Genomic DNA, 25,591 nt, shown 5'->3' with positions numbered 1-25,591 from the left:
TATGCTCTGCTTTCAATAACAAGAGGAGAGAAGGGCGCAACCCGAACCCGCTTGAGGGTTTCAACCAAAACACAAACCCTGTTATTTTAGCTGTAAAATGCAGCCTTTACTACCGTTTCTGCTCCAAATTGAGAAATAACAAAAGAAAGGCGATACTTCCACATGTGCTCGAGCCTTTGGGTTTTGGTAACGGAGCTATTCGTTACAAATTCTGATGAGGCTTTAAATGCTACCTGCTGAACAAACAAGCCTGCTTCCCGCGAAGTCTACAGCCAAATCCTGCCAAACACATACATCAAGGAGCTCCCCTCTTCTCCATTATAAACACTGCGGGAGGCAGGGGAGGCCGTATGGGTCAGGCTGTAGTTCCATGCCATAATTCCTGGATTTTGGTTTTAATAGTCTCAGCGGTTATACTAATTATGGAGCCATTTTGACGTTTCAGAGCTGAACAGCAGGCTGAAGAAGGCAAGGTTAAGGGGAAAGTTAATTCCAGTCAAAGACCACCTACAAATAGATAACCTCTAACGCTGAATGGATTAGCCTTCAAATCAGATCAGACACTTGGTATTCAGGTTCAATGGGTAAGATCATAATTAGATGGCAGGCAAGTCGACTTCCGTTTGATCATTTGCATCCAAAGGTTTAACACTTTAGTGCGGCGTGGTTTGAATTGGTCACAGAAAGGAAGATCCAGGTCTATTTTACTATGCATTTTCTTCTCATTCATAACTCCTTTACTTTTCAATCTTTTCATACTGTCCTTCAATATTATCCGCACACTTTCATTTTGTATTTTAGCAGGAGTGAGAGGTGAAAAATAGTCCCTGAATACCCTTCCTGTTAAGTGTGGGGTATCCATGCCCAAAATAACAGCTTATTTGGCTTGTAAAAGAGTGTTGATGGATGTAGAAATGTGTTTGGTTTCATTTTAATCCTGGGTTGCCATGGGAGGAAATAGCTGCATGCAAGAAATAACATATCATTTTTTATTATGATGATTATTTTTATAGTGGGTACAATTCTAATAATGAAGAAGACAGACATGACCATCAGGATATAGTGGGACAATAGCACACTGCCAGCACAGGTGGAATCTCATTGTAAATGAAGATTGGTACAGTACCCCTGCAGTCATTAAACTTATAGGTTGCTACTGATGAAGTTAGTGGATCTACATCTCATTCAATTATGAACAACTATTATGTTTCAGTATTTTTAAGTAACATGGTGCAACTATAGTTAGATGTTGGTATAAGAGAAATTATTTTAACTCAACATTTGGAACACAGCCCCACAAAAGTTGTCTTAATTGATTATTCTACAAAGCACAGCCCATACAAGTATTTGGAAGGTGAGAGCATCCAAAATATTTATCTGGCGAGAAAGAGAAGCAGTCCTGTCCAACCAAGTGAAAACAGAAATGCACAAATTAAAACCGAGGAAAATAGAAAACTGATTTGTTAGCCTTTACACTTATTGTAAAGATTAGTGATGAACAAACAAATTGATGTTACGTGCAAGTCAGCTAAACAAAACCAAGACAGAAGCCAAACCTCTCTCCAACACTGCAGAAGAGTATTTATCACTGTCACCGGAGCATCCTCGAACATTACTACATGTGAGCCCACATCTGTATAAACTGCTCTGCAAACCTGAATAAACGAACATTTGCACATCTCAAACAGCCCACAAAAATATTAATCCTGACATCCCCACCCCCACATACATACACATTCTGTTGGGTTTTATTAGTGTTAGTCTGGAACATTTACACTGATTAAGGGTTTTTGATAATGAGATTTGGCAGAGCCCAGGGAAAACAAATCGGGTTACTTTCACACAAGTTAACTGGCCGACACAATCGCATTCCAAGGCATGAGATTCTCTGTCTAAAAATTGCTGACCGAGGCATAAGTGGCCCCGTGGAAGCTCTGGAGTGGTGTCTACCTTCTCTGGGACAGGAAAAGGCATTTGAGTTAGCACAGACAATATGCTTAAGTTAAAATGCTTTACCAGATTAACCATCACCCTCTCTAAGACTAAACCAGCTGCACTAAGGTTGTCACTGCACTCACGGGTTGGGTGGGCTTGGAGAATGAGTTGCATGCTTCATTTTTGGTGGTCAGACAACTTAATTAAGCTGGTCCTTCAACTTTCACTCAGGTCCCGAACTTCAAAGTGAAACTCAGTGGAGTTTATTTTGATTTTTAATAAGTCATTTGTTAGAACAATGTGCGGAAGATTGCTTCCAGGTCTCGAATGCACTGGATTTTAGGGAGGGAAATTTGATTGCTTATCAAATTTCAACTCAACTTCCAGCCCATCTGGACTACCACGACAACTAGAGGAAATGCAATATTTTCAAGTGGTAAAAAAACATGAGAGCTTGCTCAGGTTTTCATGCTAGACCAAAACCCCAACACAAATTGAATAGGTTTGGCAACCATCTTCTTGGTCTGGTCTGGTTACTGGGCTCCAGGCAGCAGGCCCCAACAGAAGGGATGAAACAGCCCTTGTGAATGAAGGAGAACATAGGATTGATTGTACAATTCAAGTAAACTAACAAATTAAATACAGTGGCCATGCACACATATGGAACCAATACGACAACAGAACAGACAGACAACTGCCATTTCTGATGGTTGCATTTTCTTGCTATGAATATTACTGAATATTATTTTATTCATTACGAAGAAATATGCACAATTCTCTTGTGAAAAAATTAACAAAATCAGGACAAGACAATTTGCTTTTGAATAGGTGAGTATGATGTTCGTGATGAAGGGTCGCCAGTGATGAAATGTGCGTGATGAAAAGTGCTTGACGAAAAGACAGTATTCCATCTCCTCATCAAACTCTATGGCATTTATGAAGAGGAAATAGATGGTTATATGCTCAGGTAAGCCAAACAAATTAAAGCTGCTGGACTGAGTAGGAAAAATGTTTAGCAAAGTACAATATCCAGCTCCAAGCACCTCTGTACAAGGTCAGAACATGTCAAACTACTAGAACAGACTGTATCTACCTAATGGGCACATCCCATTAAATCCTTTGGCACTGTAAATATCTAGGTTAATAATACCAAAATTAAATGGGTTTTATAAAATTAACTATAAGAGGGGAAATCCTGAAATCTGATCTTCAGTCAGAGATTTCTTCCACAGATAGGCCTAATAAACAGAGAAAAGCCTCCTGCTAATTTTGCAAGTGATACCCAATCAAATGGCAGTTAGCCGCTAAGTGTATTAGGAGTCATGTAAAGTTATTCTTAACAAGCGTTGAAACATACAGGGCTGATGCGAGAACAAAGAGTCTATAATTGGAAGACAAATTATTTTGGCGCTGCATAACTGGCCAGAAACTTTAAACCCCAACATGTGCCTTCACATCTGGTCCCACTTTCCCTCTGAATTCTAACTTGATATCATATAATAAAGTCTGAGACATACAATGCTGGTTTGTGGAGATGTATAAATAGACATGCGCACACACGCACTCATACACACAGAAATATATTCTAACATACTCACTATATTACCAAAAGTATTGAGAAAGGTGAGAGTCTAACGCATTGTTTCAAGGAGTTGATTTCAGAAAACATTTCAGTGTCATAACAAACTTCACCAGAAGGCCAGCTGCAGGAGAAATGGCATAGTATTTAACTCACTCTGTCTGAATGACAATGATAGTTTTCATACCTAATGTAACCTATATTAAACTTTAAACTTTGTGAGTTTACAATTTAAAACAATTTTTGCAAACTACAATCTTTCATCAGATTTGAAATGACAGAACATCAGCTTGTCTTAGAAAGGGTCACTCATCTCCCACACAAGCAAGTCTATATACCCCTGGACTGCCCTTCTACCCTGCTGAGATCTTTAAAGATTCCCACATTTCACATCCTTAAAACAATATTTGCTCTCCGGTCTGATTTATTTATTTTTTCTTTTATGGTCCTTCCAAGGAATTGGAATGAATTGATCATCATCGCCACCTCAAGCAGATGTTCCCTCTTCAATGACCTGATATTGCACTCTTCTTTCATCTAAATGCCTTCTTCTCTTTGACCGAAGTTTGGCCACCCCATGTCTCTTCCCACAGGGATGTTAATGTTACAGCTCTGAACAGCATACATCTCTGCAGACTTCCTTTTTCTTTTGGTTTATACTCCAAAATGAAGCATCATAAGCCTCATGAAAATGTCCTGCTGTGCAAAAAGGTAGCTTTCTCAAAAGGAATTGACCTTGAAGACATTCATAACGCAGTAAATATAATGTTATGAACTTGAGCCAAACAAACCATACAAATTACCACAGAAGCATTTAAAAGAATTGAAAGACAGGATATCCAGTTATATATCTTGTCTTCTTATTCAAAAGCATCTCCTTGAGTTTCAGAGTCTTTCACATTTCCAGCATTCATCAGCTTTCATGGACACTTAACACACAAGAACTCAGTATAACCCGTGCATCTCACATTTAATAGGCCTGACAAAAATATATGATCCCAATTTACCAGACCCCTGTAGGTGACATACATGCCCTGCTGAGGTTTTATTATAGTTAGAGAATATATACCATATATACATACATAAAATTAATAGCAGGTTTCAGACTAAGTTCAATATTCTCTTCAATCAAAAAACAAACAAAAAACTTGCTATTCAATTACTTAAATATGTATTTTTTTTGGTAGCAATGGATATTTTCTCAACTGGAGAAGATTAACATTTTCCTCTTGTCTGTCACAGCTGATGCTCTGAAAGATAAACACAGTTCCGTGTAGAACAGATATAAACTATATTGAAATCCAGAACTAAATACTTCCAGTGTCCAATTTATCAAATAATTTTACCCAATTCATTAACCAAGATTATAGGCGAAAGATACCCAAGCACTGAACACATGACTTAATGGTAACAATGGCAAATCTCTTCAGTTTTTAATTAGAGCTTTATGGTTATAGTGTCCATAGTGTCCACAAGAAGAAAAAAAAAAGTACACTTATTTACAGCATGATAATGCCTCAGGCAATAATTCACGGGTATTGTTAAAACTGTGGACATGAACATGAAAAAAAGGTGGAATAGAGCCAATGTTGGCATTGCCCTCGCAAGATCTTGCCCTTGTCTAATAGGAGTAAGAGTTACAATTCCCCTTACCTCATAGCATTTTTCTTTCCGATTTGGCTCTATTCCTCAATCCAATTACTCATATTCAACCATGTCATGTTATGTCAGTGCCATGCTTGCTGTAACTAGCAAAACAAATTATGTTAGAAGGTTTTGTTTCCAGTTCCTCTATCTTGTAGGACACACTGTACTCATAATGTATGCTGTCCATAAAATGAATGAATGCATGGGTACTACAAGGAACCGAATAGGCATCCACAGTGGGAGGCTTCTCTAATGCCCGGGAGGTCTTGATGTTCATCTGGAGAAACAACTGGCTGTGGACTGAAGACAATAAATCCTTCACCAGGTCACAGTGGTCCTCAGAGTGAGGTGCACTGCGACGGGGGCCTACATTGCAGTACGCACTACACACATGTACCGCTGGTCAGCAGATCTGTAAAACAGGTCCCATTGCTGAGTAACTTAAGTCTTAGCTACAGCTGTTTTAGGTCCCAGTCCATTTTGTTTCCAAACTCAGCCGTGAAACTAAATCCTTATTAATAACGCTGAGGTAATTTAGCGCTCACTGTTCCAAACTGAATTCATTTTTTTTTTTTTCCAATGGTGACTCTAGATTGATGAGGTAAAAAGAGCAACTTAATGTCATCTTTGACAACCACAGCTGTTGGATAAAACGGATTCCAGCAGACTAGTTTCAGGACTCAGTGGGGCTACCCAACGCAACTCGAACACCACATATAGGACTCATTAAAGTTACAGAGTCCAGTCACGTAGGCACCCTCAGTACAAAGTACTTCTCAAAAGTATACTGCTACAATTATGACCCTGTTCAATAAATATATGGTAATATTATGTGTATAACATATGTTACAGATTGCAATAACTGAAAAGCAAAGAAAAAGTTGATTTCTCACAGTGGAAAGGGCGAATAACAACTAATTTGCCCCCACCATGCACTTTCCACCAACAAGGAAGGGATGATCAAAAAATTTACTTAAAACAGAAATACAGAGTGAAGGACTGAATTTATTTCCCTGTGTCTCTGTGTAAACAAGGTCACCCTGATACCTAGAAGAACAGGGGCTGATAAGAACCAGTTTTCACCAGCAATATGTGCTTGATACATCGTATTTTAAACATTACGTATGCCTTAATTTTGCCCCGGTTTAACCATATATGGGTGTTCCTGAACAGTTGTCAAGCAGAAACCGAGCTTCTACTCATCACAGGACAGACATGTGGACCTTGTTATCTCTCTCTCCTGTCTGGTCTGCATAAAAGTACCTGTAGTTTGTAACTTCTCTAAGATCGCCTCTCAAACACCTCTTCCTTGCGACCGCTTGTAATAAATTCCTCTTGATTGACAATGCATCTCTCTCTCGATTATTTGGACTCTTCACAGATGATAGAGACCACTGGGGTCCATCTACTGAGTCCGTCAGACTGAGAGAAATGACATTGCAGGTACTTTTGAGTCTAATTTCTGCAACCTGCACTGTCCCTTAACCCAGTTATTTCTACCTGCTAAGCGCATTCCTTTCCAGAGCCCACCCAATCTCTGACGAAATACAAATCTGTTTCAAGGCATCTTTCCTCAGCGAGAAGCAGATGCAGCAAATTAGAGGACGGCAATTGTGCAATAGCTTCAACTCCCCGCCTCATTAAGTAACATTTTTCCTGCACATGTGGCGGTGCCATTTCAGTGTGACACTCTCTGCAAAGAATTCCCTGTTGAAGGCATTTGGCCTTTCTTCAACCTGAGTATTCCGGCATCGGTAAACCACTGAGAGACGCGGCTAAATGGTCAACATTGTGAGGGAAGCCACGCTAACCCACCTGCTCTCTTGCTCTGGTTCCAATTGAAACTTACATTCCTGCCGTCTCTGAAGCTGTCAAGCCATACTCGGCAGGCCTGAATTTAGTTCCTAATGAAAGATGGACAGGGGTTGATACTCACAGTAGGTGCAGGAAGGCCTTTCCAAACCAAACAAATCTAAGCCAGTTGAACAAAACAGTAGATATATCGATTTTGATGAGCAAACTGGGACTAAATATTTGGGTACTAAAATAAAACCCTGATGCTGACATTTTTCTGTTCCTAGCAATCGAGTGTTTAAAGGCTTATTTGGCTTGGAAGTGGCGTGGCTGGGATATTAATTTTCAGTGCTTTACAATATATTATTCTTTTATTTAAAAAAGGAAAAAGTGTAACAGGGAACATATGGATTTAGGATGGCACAATTTCAGGTTCAGCCTGGCATATCCACCCAGTATGGTACAAACCTATCTGTGCGCGCCTACCTTACACCTTTCTTTTTTTGGGTGCACTTGCTGCTTTAGGTTTACCAGCAAAGACTAGTTACAGATGGGTTACACCATCAAAAATAAACAATAAATATGTCTTCATCTAGGATTTGCTAAATTTATAACTAAACTGCCAACAGATGGTACTGCCTTCTTGAGTTCCAAAACAAGTGCTGCCCGGAAGCAACTAAAGAGCCTTCATCTTCCATAATGGGTGCCCGAGAGACTGGGCACGCACCCTGTTACAGCACAGGAATGCACCTCTCTGCAACAGCAAGGAACACATGCACAGCCCACTAACACAGCCACCCTGGAAGCATTCCAGCCAGGGGGAAATGTGGAATGAATTGAATGAAAAGAAATGTAGATTCCCACTTACTCAAGCATTACAAGTTAATCATAGAGGAAGACCAAAATATGAAGTTGTTATTATTTTTTTTTCTCACTTAAATAGGCTGCACTTTGTTATATTTCTTAGGCTAATTATGAATAAGTGTCTGCTTTAAATTGTATTCCAACAACACAGCATTAATTAAGCATAAATTAAAGTATGAATCTTCACAAAGAAAATGTCTCAACCTGTCTTGCAGAATAAAACTGAAAGTTAAAATTTACTTTACATACCACATACATAACTAATATTTCACAGTAGCATAGCTAGCATTTAATGATGTAAGGCAGTGATAATAGAAGAAGAGTATAATATTTCCTCTAATTAGTTGTTTTTTCTACAACTATTTGCCTTTCCCAGTACCTTACCTGTGTGTATGTACTGTCTGTGCTGTAGCTGTGAGACTGGGGAGTTGCAGGCTTTCCCTCCAACCACGATATCTTCAGGGGGTTGACTTTTAAGCCCGTTTCATTTTTATAAGCGAGCTCCTAAAATAAAGAATGAAAAATATAAATACAAAAAAGTATATATTTCTGAAAACAATAATAGTAGTTTTAATACTATAAAATAATAATACTATAATAATAGTATATATTAATACTATAGTAATAATACTATAAAATAATACTTTTCCAAACAGATTCCAAACCCGATAGCATTGCCATCAAAAATGTATCCGGGTCAATGGCATTTTGGTGTCCCAAGCATATTACAAATATTATATTTTTAACATATTTATTTGTTATTAAAACTGAATAATATGTCTCACTTTATCTTTATTCACTGATAGGAGTATTTGTCTATCAGTATTTACAATTTTAGGAGCTATTAATCTCCAATCATCCAAAATGTCATATCGGATAACTGTCCACACCTAAAATGAAAATTAAAAAATGATACAAAAACTCAAAAAAAAAAAAAAAAAAAAAAACCTTAGATCTAGCAGTTGGGCATAATTGTGTGAGTGTTTGCATTAATGTCTAAAAATATTGCAAAGACTCTTAATTTAATTAAATTTTTACATGAAAAAAAACTTTGGGATTTCTTCCAATGTCATTCCAGACAACAGACATTCAGGAGCATTTTTACATCAGATTGCATTTTGCTAGCCATGTGACAGGACATCATTCAGAAGATTATGAAGGACCCCCAGGCTATGCAGAAAGTTTAGTAAGTCTCTCATAAAATGTATCCGATAATTTGACCTTTTTGATCACTGGTGCACTAGGGTACAAAATTCTGTGTCATACTGGACAACACTTAAAAAGCATTTATAATATTGTTTAAATATATATATATATATATATATATATATATATATATATTTATTTTATTTTTCATGTGAAAGATAACACTGAATAGTTGATTCATAAGTTAAAACTTGTATTTTGTCATACCAGAAAACGATCACTTGCTGTTATCCAACATAGTCACTAGTTATCTGGAGTGACTTGCTAATACTTTTATTGTTTTTAGGAGTATTTTTAAGCGTGTAGGCATCACATTTACATTGTTATGTTGTTTTAACAACACTATAACATATTTATAACATTATTTCTGTAGATTTAATGCACATTTGTCTATGTGGATGTCCTTAAATAACAAAAGAGATGGCAACATGTTCATTATTGTTTTGTTTTAATTTATGTTTATGCCATAAAGCCATTTGCAAGTTTTAAGAGAACAGCATAATTCCTATATATTGAAAATGTTATGATATCAAAACGTTCAATATACTTTTTAATCTGTTGAAATGTTAATGAATTGAATTGACTTCATGTTACTGATGAGTTACTACATTGTTATTGCCATTTTTTTTTAATGGCATGTTTACATGTTTCCTGTATAACGTAAAAATTATGTACTGAAAATGATTAAGTTAATGTTTTTAAATCTTAAAATCTTTTACTGCTATGGTTTTATCAAATAGCCTATGCCTTGAGTGGAATTGTATTACATCAAAGTGACTGCTCACTTCTGATTATTTACTGTTAATTAAAAAAAAAAGATACATTTAGTAACTCTCACTCCCATATGAAATCTCACAGTATGTCATTCCGAGTAACAATATCAGTCAGGTAGGACAACACAGATTTTTCTTGTAAAAATACATAAAACAGTGTCCTTGTGTTAAGGGTAAAACCAGGGATGTTTCTTCTAGACTTGAAGTTTTAGGGGGTTTTGGTCTCTTTTTACGGTGTAAGAGAGGGTGCCGACTGTGTTTTTTTTGTTGTATTATCTTTAGGGGGGCTGACAGAAAATACAAGAGGAGGCTGACAGTGTTTTGTCGGACCGTTTGTCAGACTTTTACATAAAAATGTTTATTGTAGTAACTGGGCCCAATTTATTTGTTAAGCTGTTAAAACATTTTACCAACACTAGGTATCTACTTTGCCCACATTGAAAAACCATAAATCATAGATATTACTAATGGATTTATTTCATTTAAAACCAATGACAACAATATTAACTCAAAGGATCTGTGATTCTGCTTAATTCAAATACATCCTGAACTTCTCGTAAACTGCCCCACCACAGAGCGTTACAAACGTCCAAACACAAACCACACTGCAAGAGGGAACTCTCTGGGGAAAGCAAGAACGTTCTCTTTAGGGAAAACCACAGCACTGTAAACAATCCACCACAACAAACTTATAAAGTGGTCTTCCAAAAGATCAGAACAATGAACACTTTGCCAAAGTATTCACTGGTTCCCATAAAAAAAGGTTTCTAGGTTCACTTGAAAGGGTTCCTTTTCATACTTTCAACTAGAAATAGCAATTTTATGGCTAATGGCTAGAGGGACATTCAGTACTGTATTCATTACATTTTCATAACCTGCAGTTTCTCTGCTCTTTAGTAACCTAAAACCGCTTTAGAAAAGGCAAAATTGACATAGAAAATAAGGAAAACTGTCATTATTATATACAACAAATTTTACTTTATAAGAGAGACATCAGACAGAATGATATTCCAATCACTAAACTGGAGAAAGGTTACTAGAAACCCAGCCAACACAATGATAAATTGATATGTGTATAATAATCAATAATAATAATAAAGCTCATTGGTCATTGCATTTGCCGAATAAAACACAGATAGTTAATTATGCAAAAATAACTAACATATCTTATTCTTTACCATATAAATGGAAGAATATGAACACATTTATGAGTGGGGTTACACTCTTCCAGAATGGAAACTGATGTACTACTAGATGGGACATGATTTATCATTGAATTTTTCCACAGACACAAGGGGGGGAGAGGATACTCACAGCTGCTTTGACTGTCGCAAATTCTACAACCGCACTCCCGTTCTTCTTGTGCGACACCAGGACGTTCAATACATCGCCGTACTGAAAACAAAAATGCAAGGATTGTGTTACTTTCCTTCAAAGTTATAAGGACACTGATATATGCAGACAAAGGGAAAAATGAAAATGAAAGAATAAATCACTAGGAGCATTATTCTTCTGATGTTTCTGCTGTATAATACTAAAACCATATCTATTAACTGCAGAATTTTGTTTTTTGAAATTATTATAGTAGCAGTATTAATGTTGATGAACATATTTTAAGAGCAATTTTTCATTGCAAAATGACATGTGCACGTCTACATCTATAAACAGTGTAAAATTGCCCTCTGAATTACACATTGTTGGAAAACAACTGAACCGTATTAAACCATGTGGGGATTCTGACAAGTAAGCAAAACTATTTAATATTATAATGATAGGTCTATATGAACCATTTATGGGGTGATGGGCATTTATATGAGGCATGTTTCCAACCAAAAAAGAACGTCTCTTACTGTAAGGGATATCTCTACAGCTGGACTACACACGGCAACTTAAGTGCCTTCTAAGAATTGTGTGTGTGTAGAAGTGCACATGTTTTGCGTTATCATAATTAATTGTAATGAAGATCATTACGAGAGGTACTCTATAAAAGACTTGGCAGCTGCTTTGGCCGACCATATGTCAGAAGCAAACTAGTTCATCAGTTTAAACAGAGTATAGAGTGTGTGTGTTAAGGGTTTTCTAAAGTATGTTTATTTTGGACAATATCTCTGAATTGTTATGGGCCGGAGTCTGACTTTTTATCACCATATTATGGAATCGCTGAAAAAATACCAGCTATAATGAGTCTCCAGATTTTTTTTTTTTTTTAACTTTAGTTCCTAATCAATAAATTCTAGTTAATAGTATTCACCCGTGCCTTTATTTAACAGAACTCACTTTACATAACTTAAAATGTTAAAAAAAAATGAGATTGAACCTCTTTCAGAATCTACTCAGCAAGATTTGTAATCGTGTAATCTTATTGATTTATTTGTTTACTTTCGCACTTTACAAAAAGGAATTGAGCAAAAACATAAAAGCTTTAAAAAAGATGATCTGCCTCAGTTGCAAACCTTAAGACTCTGAATGGCTGAACCAAAACTCTGGAAGAAACAGCTTTTAGTTAACACTGACTGGATGGTATAATTCAATCCTTTGTGCAGTATTCAGTGGGCTAGGCCAGCTACCTTCAATTAAGAGAGCCTCCATAACTATTCTTCCAATCTGTAAATTGGGTTTAGCGATTGCCTGGCTCTCTAGTGGGGAAACCACAGCTTTAGCACCATTTAGGGAGTCCTGGTAATCCGAGAAAACCAAAAAATGTCATTGCTAATCTCTGGGAAAAGAGCGTGGCTGGAATGTAAGTGAACACTCAGGACGTTGAAACTAGCCAACAGTGACAGGGGGAGTCTCAGTAGACCACTATTTCACATTTCCACATATCAGATTGTTGTTTTTTGTTGAGGAATTAAGTTTCCGTGAGAGTCCAAAATACACAAAAAGTCCCTTTCCCACAAGGGCAGTTATTTGTATTCCAGAGTTACCTGCCATTTTTCTTGGCTCGGCCTTGATATGTTTTAAAATGTGCTTTTTTCCCCCTCATTCTGTTTTGTTTTCACTCCCTTTGCCTTAAAAAACAAGCCCAGTGTGCCTTTTCCCACAAACCTTTAACCTAATTTCCCATGGCCAAGGCCGTGATGCTTGCTGATAAAAATGCACGCAAGAGAGGGATTGAAACGATGCCCTTTTGGACACTTAATGCCAGTAGTCTTGGACTGCCCAGACTGCATTCCTATAAGCTCTCAGCTAATTTCACTAATTTAGTGTTGAAGGGCTCATCGAGATTATGAGCAGCAGCATTGCATGAGAAAATAACATTTCCATCAGCTCCCAGGCCACTGATAAAAAAAAATATATAATAATAAGTGTCACAAACAATGCACTGCCTAGGTTTCAGAGAAGGCAGCAATTTCCAATTAGTACTTTTATTCAAGCAAAACTTACTGGAGCTCCAAATAACCCCCAAGAAACAAACTGCTTAGGTCATGCAGCTTTTTGCAAACCATGCAAACTTGAAAAAGGAGAAGGAGGCCAAGTTAATATTGTACGAATGAAGTGCTCCGTATTACGCCATCTAATGGTGTAAACTGAGTTTAAAAACTGCAGGGGTTTTAATTTTTGTTGGTAAGAAGCACATATTTGCATATGAGATTGTTTGTATGCCTTTAAGAATCAAATTGAATTGCAAAAAATACCAACGTGTTTGAAAGGTTGTGAGGATTTGAATTGTAGCTGCAGTAAAAGATGGGCAGTATACCATAAAAAAAACAATATAACAGTATTCATTTAAGGACCGGTTTGGACTTTTATGCTACCTTCGTAATGGTATTTTAAAGATTTCTATGCTATCCCACAGATTGCTGCGCCGGCTACTTGTGGCTGCACTGTCTGATGCCACACACATCTGATCAAAGAATGCCAGCCCGTTCATGTAGCAATCTGTGCAACAAGAGGATCAGTGGGATTATGCAGATCTGTGCTACAAAAACGTGACCGGCTTTCTTCACAAACCCTACAGAAATCAATGTAATTGCATTACTTTTATATTATCTTAGTTTTATAGAAAACAAATTGAATTGCCAATCATTTGGGTTACAACTTGCATCTTACAGTTATTTATGAGTTATTTAGAGTTTTGTAATTATTAAATAAAACATTGACAATGCTAAAGCATTGATCTAGAATTCTATTACATTCATCACATTACATTATGTAATGTTGAAGTTCACCTCCACTAACAAGGGGGCGCAGCAGTAGTTTTCATTCAGCTTAACATGCCCATCCTGATCTCTGCATCATCTCTTTTGTCTCACAGGCCCAGCTCACCAGCAACTTTTCAGAGCTGCGCTGGGCTGCGGAGATTATGCACAGATTTCTGTGGATGGTGCTTAGTGACATCACGCAGAAACACTCCAAGAACGTGCATCTCTGAATCTCTGTGCATAACTGCGCTTCAAGAACAAACCCTTGTTTTGGAATGAATGCTGCCTAGACCAATTAATGAAAAGAAATGCCATGTGTATTACGTGTTGACATAAACAAAGAAACGCACATTTAATGAAGACAACATGAAGGAGAGTAGTGCAGGCGAAACTTCCCAGCAAAGTGACCCCAGTGAATTTGTCCCTAAGAAAGGTGAGACATCGTTGATAGTTTCATGGTTTGGTTTCAATACAACTGACACAGAACAGCTATATGTAATTTGCAAGTTTATTTGTAATTGGCACAGTATTGAATAAAAGTTCAATTTTAGTCAGTGCCAGTTGCGTCCTATTATTTTTGCTTTACGAACAGTATAAAATGGGCATTAAAACCACTTTATTTTGTTGCCCTTCTATGGTCATGAAATAGTCTAAATATATGTAGACATTTCTGTTGGAAAAATCTAACTCCAAAAAAATACGTCATAACGTCAAAAAATTGAAAATTACCATGATACAATATTTTGGCCATATCGCCCAGCCCTAGCTGCAGTCAAACATTAATGATGGAAATCTCACCTTTTGTAAAAGACCATGCAGTAAATCTTGAGAGTACCCGCCATTCGTTTCGTCCTCTTTCTTACTCTTCCACTTCAGCTGAAAACAGAAAAACAGAGAAAAGGAGTTATAGGAAAATGTGCAAAAGCATTGTAAATGCTTTCACCATATAATCTACTGGCAGAAGTATCTCTGATGACATGCAGAGATTAACATTAAATCCGATAACTAGTGTGAGGCCAAAACTGAGCTTGGCGGGAGGTTTTAATGGTTTTGGTCCCCACCTCCGAAATCTACAGTCAATTAACAGTGCAAGTGTTAGAAGAAATAAAAGTCTGAAATTAATACAAAGTAGTCACTGTGTACATCTTATATCGCATTTCCTCATAGAAATTGGGACATCTCCTTGGTAGCCTACATAGGAGTTCTGTTTACACGTGGTGGCCCTGGTTAGACCTGGCAATGGCTTTGCCTCACTTTCTCTTCTTTCGACACTCAGACAGGCATTTGTGTTTGCATTTCACTCTATAGCCATTTGAGAAGTGGTTTATTTCATGTAAAATATTTCTCCACGATAATTATTTTCTGACAGGATTTTAGTGCTTACTTTTTTCGACATGTACTGCTCTTTAGTTTGTTTTAGTTCTGTTGTGGAGAACTCCAGGTGACAGGTTCTTCAAATACCGCTCAATGCCAACTGACTTGAGGCAAATTGGCAGCAGAGAATCCAAAGACGCCCACATGCCACGGCGTCGCTCCAGTATCTGTAACTCTGAAATATTACCCTGCTTTTGTTTTGTTCAACTTCAAGGCCTTTTTCTCTTTAAACTAGATAACCTGGACTAAACCCTAGCGAACGGAGGATTCTCTCCTTCCAGCTTCATGCTGGAAAGACCGGTTTTCAAGTTTCGAATTGTCATCGGAATGAAAAGACCAAAACGTAAACAACAAGAGGACACGCAGAGGTCTCCGAAGCACGCGAAGCCAATTTATCCAATACCAGACCAAGGGTTAGACAAAAAAAATCTAAACTTTAAGCTGCACGCAAATTACAGACTTGTGCCAAATCATGTTGATTTATAAATAGTATAAAGTGGCATCCAACCATGAATTAAACTGCGATGAAGTACAGATTTGTACTTTGGGATTCACGGGTAGGTCAAAGTTTTAATTTGGACTAGCCCCAAGTCCCAGATACTTGAAGGCCATGAATCGCAAGAAATGTCTGTGAAAGCTAATCGTGACTGTGGAAAGCAACGTGTCAGAAATGGTCTTCCATGGGAACACTAAAGCTACTGCTGACCTGCCAAGGCAGTACTAGGGGTGAAAAGGTCTTTACAAATATATACATCTGTTCCTCAAACCTAAAATAAATTCTAAAATGAGCGTGTGATATATTCCAGTTGTGCGCAGCTGTAGCAGCATGCTTCTTCAACAAACACCAGGCTGCACTGACAGAATGCACATATACAGAAGAAAATGCATTTAAAAAATGTGGTAAGAGTGGAGACTACATGGTTCATACTTTTCTTAGAAATCCACGAAAGGGTTCTTATTTCTGGCAAACAGAAATCCGGAATATCACGGTACAGTCAAACATGCTGAAAAAGTTCATTTTGATTTTAGATATTATTAAAAAAATATATTGGAGGTACTGTTTCAATTAAAACACAGAGCTCACTTCCGCTTATATCATAATTTGGTTTAAAGTATCTGAAATTCCACAATTTGATCTGGTTGCCACAAAGGGAGATCTTCCTTCTGTGGTTTCTTATTTTTCCATTAAGTTTTCAATTAAAGGGAAGCAATCGTCTGGGTTGAGAGAGATTTTAGGAGTTTCATGGACTGGGTTGTGGAGCAGATGAAAGAATAATGAAGTAACTGCATAAACATGCAACAGTAGTAGGAGACAAAATGGGTTGGTGTCATTGGTGTCCACTGTTTTGAAAGAACCCAGAGACCGCAGGTTGAAAGCTAATCCAGTTAAACTTGAACACCATTACTGTAAAAATACAAAATAAATACAAAATAAATTCATACTGCTGCTGTCCATTAACTTTTCCCTTTTTTTAGAAGGCAGTTTCTGAAGTCCTTTTTTGGTTGTTATTTTGTCATTTTTGTGACCCAGTTTACATTCTGTTACACAACTCAGAACTCTCGATCGCTACCATCAGCCGATGAGGGGAGAGACGCAGGATGGATGTACAGGCATGCAGCTGTTGGGGAGTTGGCGCCACGTTTTGGGTTCCATTGCTGTCTGTCTTAATTGCCGTTGTGGTTAGAGACCATCGTCCAATGGGACCACTCTATTTGCCGAGACAGCGGGACAGCTATAACTGCACGAACTAGGACACCAAATTACAACATACAATCTTCCCAGGGGTCAATAGAAAAGAAAACAGCTTTCACGAAGGAAGTTCAGTTTAACCCATTTTGGCACACTGGGGACAACAGCAGCTTTCCAAACACATTCAATAAGTTACGACGTGTACTAAGTGATTTTCCTTTTTTATTGTTTTTCGTTTTCCACATGTCAATATGAAATAAATGAGATATTAGTGATAAGTTTCTGGCTGCACTGAAGTCAAACATTACTCTACCAGATGGATTACATTTAAAAAGGTATAATCACTTTACAAAAACAAAATAAACACAAAAATTGGTCCTTCGAAAATAGTCCCAAATCTTTGTTAGACTTTTCTTCTCGATATTCAGAATTAAAAGGGAGAAAAGCACTTCATATCAAGCAGAAGGTTACATTATTACTCTGTCTGCTCCAACTGTGAGACAAAGGAAACTAAGTACTTTTAAAAAATCGCAGCGTTTGTTACTGATTAAATACAAATAAAATAAATGAAAATATAAACTGCAGCTAATTTAAACCAGTTATTTGGGGAATAAATGGATAAAAAAGCATGCGTGCGATCCTCTGTTTAAGCCATCCGCTCCTTGAAGTTATGCAGTAGGAGAACACCACAGTTAACCTTGAAGAAATGAAAACAAAACTTGACAGTCACTGACTCTCATATCTTAGAATCTCCGTTTCAGTTCCCCAGAAAACCTTTTCTGCTTTTCGACATGTGTGCTCTATATGTTTATTATATTGGAGCTAAGAAGCCATTGTGTAAAAGGCTTTCAAAAAACAAACACACCATTTTTTTTTAAAACAAAAATTCGGGCTTTATATGATATGTGGTTGTGGCGTTCTGCCCTCACCATCCATAATAACATGCATATGAGTATAAAGTATCGCACGCAGACATGCAAGTATGAGGACAGGAGAACGTCAAATGCTGAAAATATCGTGTGCTTTTCCATTCTGAACTGAATTTATAAATCTCAATTTATCTTTTGCCACAGTAATGTTTTTGCCTATTTTGTTTGTTTTTTTATTAAAGTTGCGCACTGGTTGAAGTTTTTCGGTTAGGAAGATATTAGGAATCATTCGTGTACATGTTAAAAATGATGAGTGGTGACAAGACTAGCTCAACCTCTCTGGTTACCATCAAAGTAAAGGTTTCACAGGATCTCTTTGAGGTTATGATTTGCATTCTAAAAATCATTCATTTTTAAAGTTCTTTCTGCTCAGATATAACTTCTTGCCTATTAATCTCCTGTCAAAAGCAGGACCGCATTTGGTTGATACCGAACACTTGCACATGGCGTATATGTTACTGGTAGTCTAAACAACTTTTCACGGCTACGAATTAGTGTGCACTGACATTTCTGAACTGCGACAGAACATTTGAGTTGAATGTCAAAGTCCCAGACCGCAAATAATTAAACCTTTTGAAAAGAAATAAAATGAAAAATAAACTCAAATCAGGCATCATTTTTGGATGATGTTCATTAAAAGAAAGTTTTTGGTTTTTATTTTAGGTTTGATTGAATCCTGCTTAAACGATTTAAACTACTTCATATTCTCATAATCATCTCAAGAATTACTGAAAATACACTAGTGTTTGGTTCATACAAACTTATATTACAAGTCAGGCCAAAGCAATGTTCCATTTAATTTCAAAATGTATCCACAACAATGTATAATGTGTACTTCCACACACAAAGAACATGATTAAATCAAGGCTTTAAGACCCAAAAAAATGCATCACTTGCCCACCCAAGAAATATACTTTATTAAACATGTACAACCACAATAATTATATAAGAGCCCGTTCTGTTATACAATAAAGATAAAGAGTTTTCCTGTACAGTTAAATCTAGAGTCAGAGTCTAGAGGCATTTTTGACAGCTTTATGATGATTTGCTGCTGAAACCATTTTTTGTGTGTAAAAAATGCATTTTGCTTCACAGATATAACTGATTAGAAATAAGTAGACTTTTCACGGGGATTGACATCTCCGGTCTTTGCCAACTCTTTGCCGCCTGCTGCCAGAAGAATGGCCGGTAGTCTTTTGTCTGTTGTCAATTTGCTTCACAAGATGTATGGGATTCTTTTAAAAGCTTGATGGACAGTGCCCTCTGACAGACAATAATGAAGAAACCACTCTCTCCCAGAGTAGACAAGAGGATACCAAGATATAGTCCCTTTTTGTCCCTGTCACTTGATCAAATTTTTTGTAGATGATCTTTCAAATAAATTTTGTGAAGTACTAAGTTTTTTTTTCTGAGCCTTCCAGGTAGTTTTAACTTTTCTAATTCCCACTGTTCCCTACAACAAAAAGTAGATCTAATCACATCCTTGTATTGGAGATGCTTAGAAAAAAAACATACCCATCTGCCTCTTATTGTTTTTTTTTGTTGTCTTTACACATGCCTAAATATCAGTATTTGTATTTCCTCTATTGTTTCATCGCCCTTATAGGAATGAAAGACCCTGCTAACCAAAATTGTCTTATCGCTGTGCAGTGACCGATAACTTCAGCTCTGAGGGCCAACTGATAATCTGGTTCTTGTTTCAGAGTTCTTCGTGAAGTGCTCAAATTGAATGTGATTAACTCAAACATCGTCATGTCTTCTTATGAAAACATGTTCTATTTACAACAGGAGTAACAGAATCTCCAGCTATCACTGCTGCTCATCTTGATTAAAATCTCCAGACACAATTGTTCACAGTCAGGTTAAGTGTAACACTATAGTATCATGCTAATCCTTCATATTTCCCTTGGCTGAATTAGATTATCATCCAACATTTTATTTTTTAGGTGTATCGGGACTTCCTTATTAAGATAAAATACATAAACAAGTGATATTCTTGTTAAAACAGAGATTGTATATTTTCAAAAGGAAATACTGTATGATGAAACCCTCTTATTACATATTGATTTGATCAATTTAGTCGGTGCGCTCTGGTTAAGATAATATTGTAAAGTGAGAAATAGGTTAATGAAAACTTAAAAAATTCACAAAATAAAATAAGAGGTAGCATTTTTATATTCTCTAGCATTCTGCTATTCCCTCCCTCTTGGATTCGATCACAGTTCCCTAAAATAACAAATACCTTAATACTTTTAAATGTTTTCTTTTCCTCTCGATGTCCCCTGGCCCTCTGACTCGTTGGGACCCAGATGAACTATTCAACAAGAACTTGGACATGTCTATCTCAGAAAACTCACGCGATTGCCCCCACCCCCAGATGCACACAATCTAAAAGAAATACGTTAATGTCTTACTTTTAATTTGGGGGTCGCTGAGCTGTCAGATTGCATTCCACCCTGAGTGCCTGTGGGAGGGAGGGAGACATTTTTTAATTTTGCCAAAATGTTAAAAAGAACATAAATAACGTGGACATGTCACAGGAATGGTGGGAGGGGGCCAAGTGGGGGAGGATACGTGGTCAAGTATGAGAGAGAGGGTAACTCTACTAGAGGGATGAAAACATTCGTGTTGAGTTGCTGTCAAACGCTCTTTGATAGAGTTATTCTGTTAGCTGGTCACACACGATTCTGCCCTCCCCCCCACCAGTTTATATCTGGCTCCAGTCACGAGTTTGCTGACCTGCCCAGTTGCTTCTGGAACCACAATCAGCCGTGGTTCCAAGGAGAACAGGGAACCCAGAGGCCCCTTAGCATGCGAGTGGAGAGAGCAGATTGAATATTGAGTCCTTGCGGGCTTTGCACGTTTGGGCTTGAAATAAAAATCGGTCTTCTCCCAATACCCAGTTTTATAATTATTTAATTTCTTAAAAGCCAGCTGGCAGGCAACATTTGAATTTCAGGTGCACTTCTTTTCAGTCCAGTTACACAAAGAAAAAAAAAAAAAAAAAAAGACCACCAGTTTGAGTCTCCAAAAGAAAATATTTGAGTCTGACACGACGGAAAGAGGGAGAGATAAATGTGATGTACTATAAATGCCCATACCGCTGTAGGTGTACGGAAGTATATGTATCTCAAACAAAGAGAGCATAATCTGTTGACTCAAGGGCTGGTGAAGTTCCCGAATGTAACTAAAAGATTATTTGTTAATAAGAGAAATTGGTATTTAGTCATTTGGATATTGCATTCTGAAGAATAAGCTTGTTCACCAATTTCTTTCTGGGGAATAAAATGCATGCAGGTGGTCTTTCTGAGGTGAATAATGGGGCAGAAAAAAAGAGCTGGAAATAATGAAAATAATACCCCATTCACACTGAAACTGATCTGGCCGCGGACCCCCTAGCACTCCCTCATGGACCCCTATTGGACCGTGGACCCCAGTTTGGGAACCTCTGAGCAAACTGACGTAACCAATCAGAACAGAACAGAACACAACGAGCTTAAATCACCTTTGAACAAGAACGTGTGACCATAACGAAAATGGACCGGGTCGTTAGAAATGGCGGAGGTTGAAAATAATGTAGTCACAGCAATTCTGAGTGTTTTTGATGAACCAACAGGTTGGTGACATATGTAATGCTAACTACTGTCACACAGATATGTCAGATGTTATAAATCATGCAAAATATAATCTCTATACAAGCAATAGTGTTAGACTGCATTACAGTGACACTGACGGTAGTTTGTTTAGTTATTTAATTTGATATTAAGGCAGTAAGGCATGTCCAACTTTCAAAACTGAAAAATAAAATAAGTTGTTTTGAGCAATCAATCAATCTGCAAACCCAGATTTTTGGTTGATATACACACAATGTAATGTCAAGATTTTTTTCCTCATTTATTTTAGTTGATTTAACTTTGCTGCAGTATATGTCAATACCCCACACAATGCCTCTCGTAACACGACCATGAACCAAGAGCTGAGTCTCATACTGGGCTCACTGGTTCAAATGATCGGTGACCGCTGGGTCCAGTGACTACACCGCAAAAACACACAACCATATAACCTGATGAACTGGTCATAGTGCGAAAACGCACCCTAGATTGATGCATCTATTGCTTTTCCCTCTTGACTATATGTTCTTGTTAGTGAATCCGAACCGAACCAGTGCCCTGGCTAGAACCAATAGCCCAGTAAACACAATGGAAGGAAACTGGCAAAACGGGGAAATTATCTAACTTTTAATCGGTCCATGTATCCTCTCCCAAATTCACAGGCTTCTGTAGTGTCTCGTTCCCAAGTCTATAGCACTTTTGCCAGCGTTCTCTGTTTTCTGTGTGAATGGGTACATACTGCAATTTTCTGGCATTCAAAGCCAGTGTGAATGGGGGTGAAACAAGGAAAAAAGCAGGCAAATGTTGCCGCACTTTGCCGGAATTTCATGGTGAATGGGGCATAAGAGACAAAGACAAAGCTGAAGATTGTCTGACGTTTGCATTTGACTGGGATTCTCATCACACTGAAAACAAGATGCAGTGACTATGTGCAATAGCTGTGAGTAAGAAAAAAAAAATTGTTATGACGAGCAGAACTGTGGATGCTACTGCTTAAGTAAATAAATAATAAGGCATAATACAAAGAACCTGTCTGTTTCCCATATAGTAATATAAACGTGGGTCTTTAAGAGGTCACGCAAACCCCCACCACCGCTGCGATCCCATCAACAGACACTGCAATGATGATTGAAGGGAGAAAAAAAATCTAGTTTTGTTTTCAAATTCCTGCTCTATCAGAGTTGTCTCTTCATTATTTTTTTCAAGTGAATATGGAGCTTTGGGGGTCAGTACGTTTATAGCATGACCTGGGATTCCATTTAAGGTGCAGCAAATCACAGTTTGATGAGGCAATATCTATCATGGTACTGTGTTGTATATATTGTATGGGCACACTTGTATGCATATCGTATTTTGTTCGTGTTCATCATCAGAAACAATGTGTACCTTGAAATGAGGGAGCTCCATGCACCACGCCCTCCCGCTCTCGCTGGATCTGTTCCTTGATCAGCCTCTGCTCTTCTTGGAGCTGTTTGGACCCTTCCTCCCGTAGCCGTATGATCTGGGCAGGGGGTTAAAGAGTTCATGCATAAGACTTCAATCACGGCCTGCACTGCAGCCTGCATAGAGGTTCTAAAGTTTCAATACTGTAGTATAACACATGTGCTGAACTGCAGGTCAACATATTGATTTATTTATACATTTGAGAATGTAGGGCATCATTCACTGTTCCCTTTGTATGAATCACTGTCCTTTGTTTCTTGTTTCTTTTATAAACCGTATTCTGCTGGAAAATGTACTCCTCCATGTCACACACTGTAACAGACAGACAAATGATTTGAGCTAATAAGCTGACAACTGAGCACTGCCACCTTCTGGTTCTGTTGAATACAAAAACCCTGCCAGACGGTCTACGGGGCTTTGATGCTGTTCAGCACACCTTTTACACCATGTCTAGTGTGCACTGAAATGGCAGGCTTGTGGATTGTGAGTCAGACTGGTAACTAATTCTAGTCAATGGGCAACAATTCACTTAAGTTTTCTTCGGCTTAATCTAACAAAAGCCTAAAAGTGCATACAATGTGTACAATGTGTTTTTTAAGGAGGTGATTCAAATATGGTTTAACAGTTTTACTCTTAACACCCACTTCCACAAAGCAGGAATTATAAAGAAAGGAGAAGAAGGAAAGATGGATGGACGGGGGTTGTATAAATCCCTTAGTTTTTTTGGTTGAAGTAAATATATAATTTGGATTGCTTTATTGTATTAAAAGCACGGACGCTGAAAGGTATTAAAATCACAAGATAAACAGTGTGCACAGTTTTAATACAAAAGCTCACCTCCTCCTCTAATGTGCGTGTGATTTTAATTTCCTCTTCTGCTACACTTCGAGCCTGGGCCTCCCTTTCTCGGGCCTCCAAATCTGTGAGAGCAAGAACACTTTATAATAGAGGTGACAGGGGTTCTAGAAATTGGTTAATGAAGGAAATGATATATAAGTAGAAGTCAGTATAACAATGAACCAGATGTTTTCCTGAGAACTGTTTCTTGCCTAACATAGCTGTAAAATGATTTAGTGCGTTTAAGCTTTTTGTTTGTTTCATTTATGAAAAATAAGAATGAGGCTTCTACCATGTTCTTCTAATTTCTGCTGCAGAAGGAAAAAAAAGTCTCATAGTATAAAAATAAGGTGGAAAGGCTTTGCGCTTTTGACAGGTTCATGGGTTCACAGGATGAAACTGAACAAGAAACATTTGAGCATCCTTTAATTAAGGGATAGCCTGGAGGATTTGGAGTGCGAGTTATAAATTGGCAGAAAACAAGCAAAATCTGTACTTTTTCAGGACTTCCATCTGTGCTCGTCTTTTCTTGAAAGGGAATTGGAAAAAAATTTAACTGCCTTTCCGCCTATTTTTGGGTGGAAAGAGAGAACGTTAATGCGCAGAACCCTAGCCAAACCCCAATAAAAGTATATGATCTACTTTTGGCAATCTTCCTGTATTAGACTTTGCCTGCACAACCGCAAAACTTTTTACACGAAAACACGGTAATGCTTATCATTAGGGTTGAAAAAAAAACAATAATACAGTGGAATGGATTCCCACATCTTATACAAAAGGAAATAAAACCTGGTAGTAGTAGAACAATATTGACCAGCATTATAATACAGGAAAAAGAGACTTGATTATTTGATTATTATTTGTACTGAAACACCCACTTTTATTACTGCCTTCCGCTTCAAGCATTGAAGACCAATTAAAACTTCCACAGATCTGTTCCCAATAAAATAATGGCCAATGGATAAACAATGATTAAACATTAGTGGATCTTAGTTTCCACAGCTCCTGATAGAAGTGTACCCAGGGCAGCCATTAGCACTGGCAGAGAGACGTATTGAAGTGGCTATAAATCTTCAAAATGGTCGTTTTACCACACAACCTGCAATTGTCTCAGTAAGGGGCTTCACCTAGCTTAATCTTTTTTCTCTTGTCATCGAGTCTTCTGGTCCTCTCCTCAGCTTGCTTCTTGGCTCTGCGAACTTTGTCATAGGCCGCCTGGATGGAGAAAATGGTAGTAAAGTGTTTTTCAAAGCCTTTAGTTGCTCCCCATTTTCTGAATGTAAATTAAAGGTGCAAATCTGGCAAAGTGGCAACATAGGAATGGAAAAGATACATTAATAAATCAATTCTGTTTTAGGTGCTACCTTTTCTTTCATTTTCAATTGAATCATTTTACTTTACATGTACTTGATGGATATCAGCTTTAGTTTATAACTTTTGCCATTTGCACAATTAAAACATGTAAAATCATTTACAGACAATCGTTTGGAGGATACATTTTTGCAAACTCATGAAGACAGGAAGAGAACTCACCCTGGCAGGAGCATCGGTCAGGATCTCTAAGGCCTGGGACAGCTGGTGGAAGAGATCAGCTGAAGGGTGAAAAGGCAACAGCAGCATCAGGCACCACAGAGAATATGACTCAAGACCAAACATTGCACAATCTTGTGTAATCCATCCAAGAACATTGTCTAAATTGGAGTGTTAAGGAAGATTATGACAGTATGTTTGAGTGTTCAACAAGACATGGGGTGTGTAAGCTTATCT

At 37.7% G+C, this 25,591-nt stretch overlaps 1 protein-coding gene across 2 annotated transcripts in view; it reads right to left on the bottom strand.

The window, feature by feature from the left end:
• Nucleotides 1–25,591, bottom strand: part of dnajc17 (DnaJ (Hsp40) homolog, subfamily C, member 17) — a 62,333-nt gene that overhangs the window by 23,610 nt on the left and 13,132 nt on the right. For both annotated transcript variants that reach the window (XM_066694435.1, XM_066694434.1), the window contains exons 3-10: nt 25,358–25,416; nt 24,952–25,039; nt 23,825–23,907; nt 22,931–23,045; nt 20,348–20,397; nt 14,739–14,816; nt 11,113–11,193; nt 8,204–8,323 (exon numbers count right to left, since the gene is read on the bottom strand). In XM_066694435.1, coding sequence (XP_066550532.1) covers nt 8,204–8,323; nt 11,113–11,193; nt 14,739–14,816; nt 20,348–20,397; nt 22,931–23,045; nt 23,825–23,907; nt 24,952–25,039; nt 25,358–25,416 — 674 coding nt within the window. The remainder of the gene's footprint in view (nt 1–8,203; nt 8,324–11,112; nt 11,194–14,738; nt 14,817–20,347; nt 20,398–22,930; nt 23,046–23,824; nt 23,908–24,951; nt 25,040–25,357; nt 25,417–25,591) is intronic.

Source organism: Amia ocellicauda, chromosome 21, assembly GCF_036373705.1.
Source record: "Amia ocellicauda isolate fAmiCal2 chromosome 21, fAmiCal2.hap1, whole genome shotgun sequence".
NCBI lineage: Eukaryota > Metazoa > Chordata > Actinopteri > Amiiformes > Amiidae > Amia > Amia ocellicauda.
This window is presented reverse-complemented; position numbering and strand designations above follow the sequence as displayed.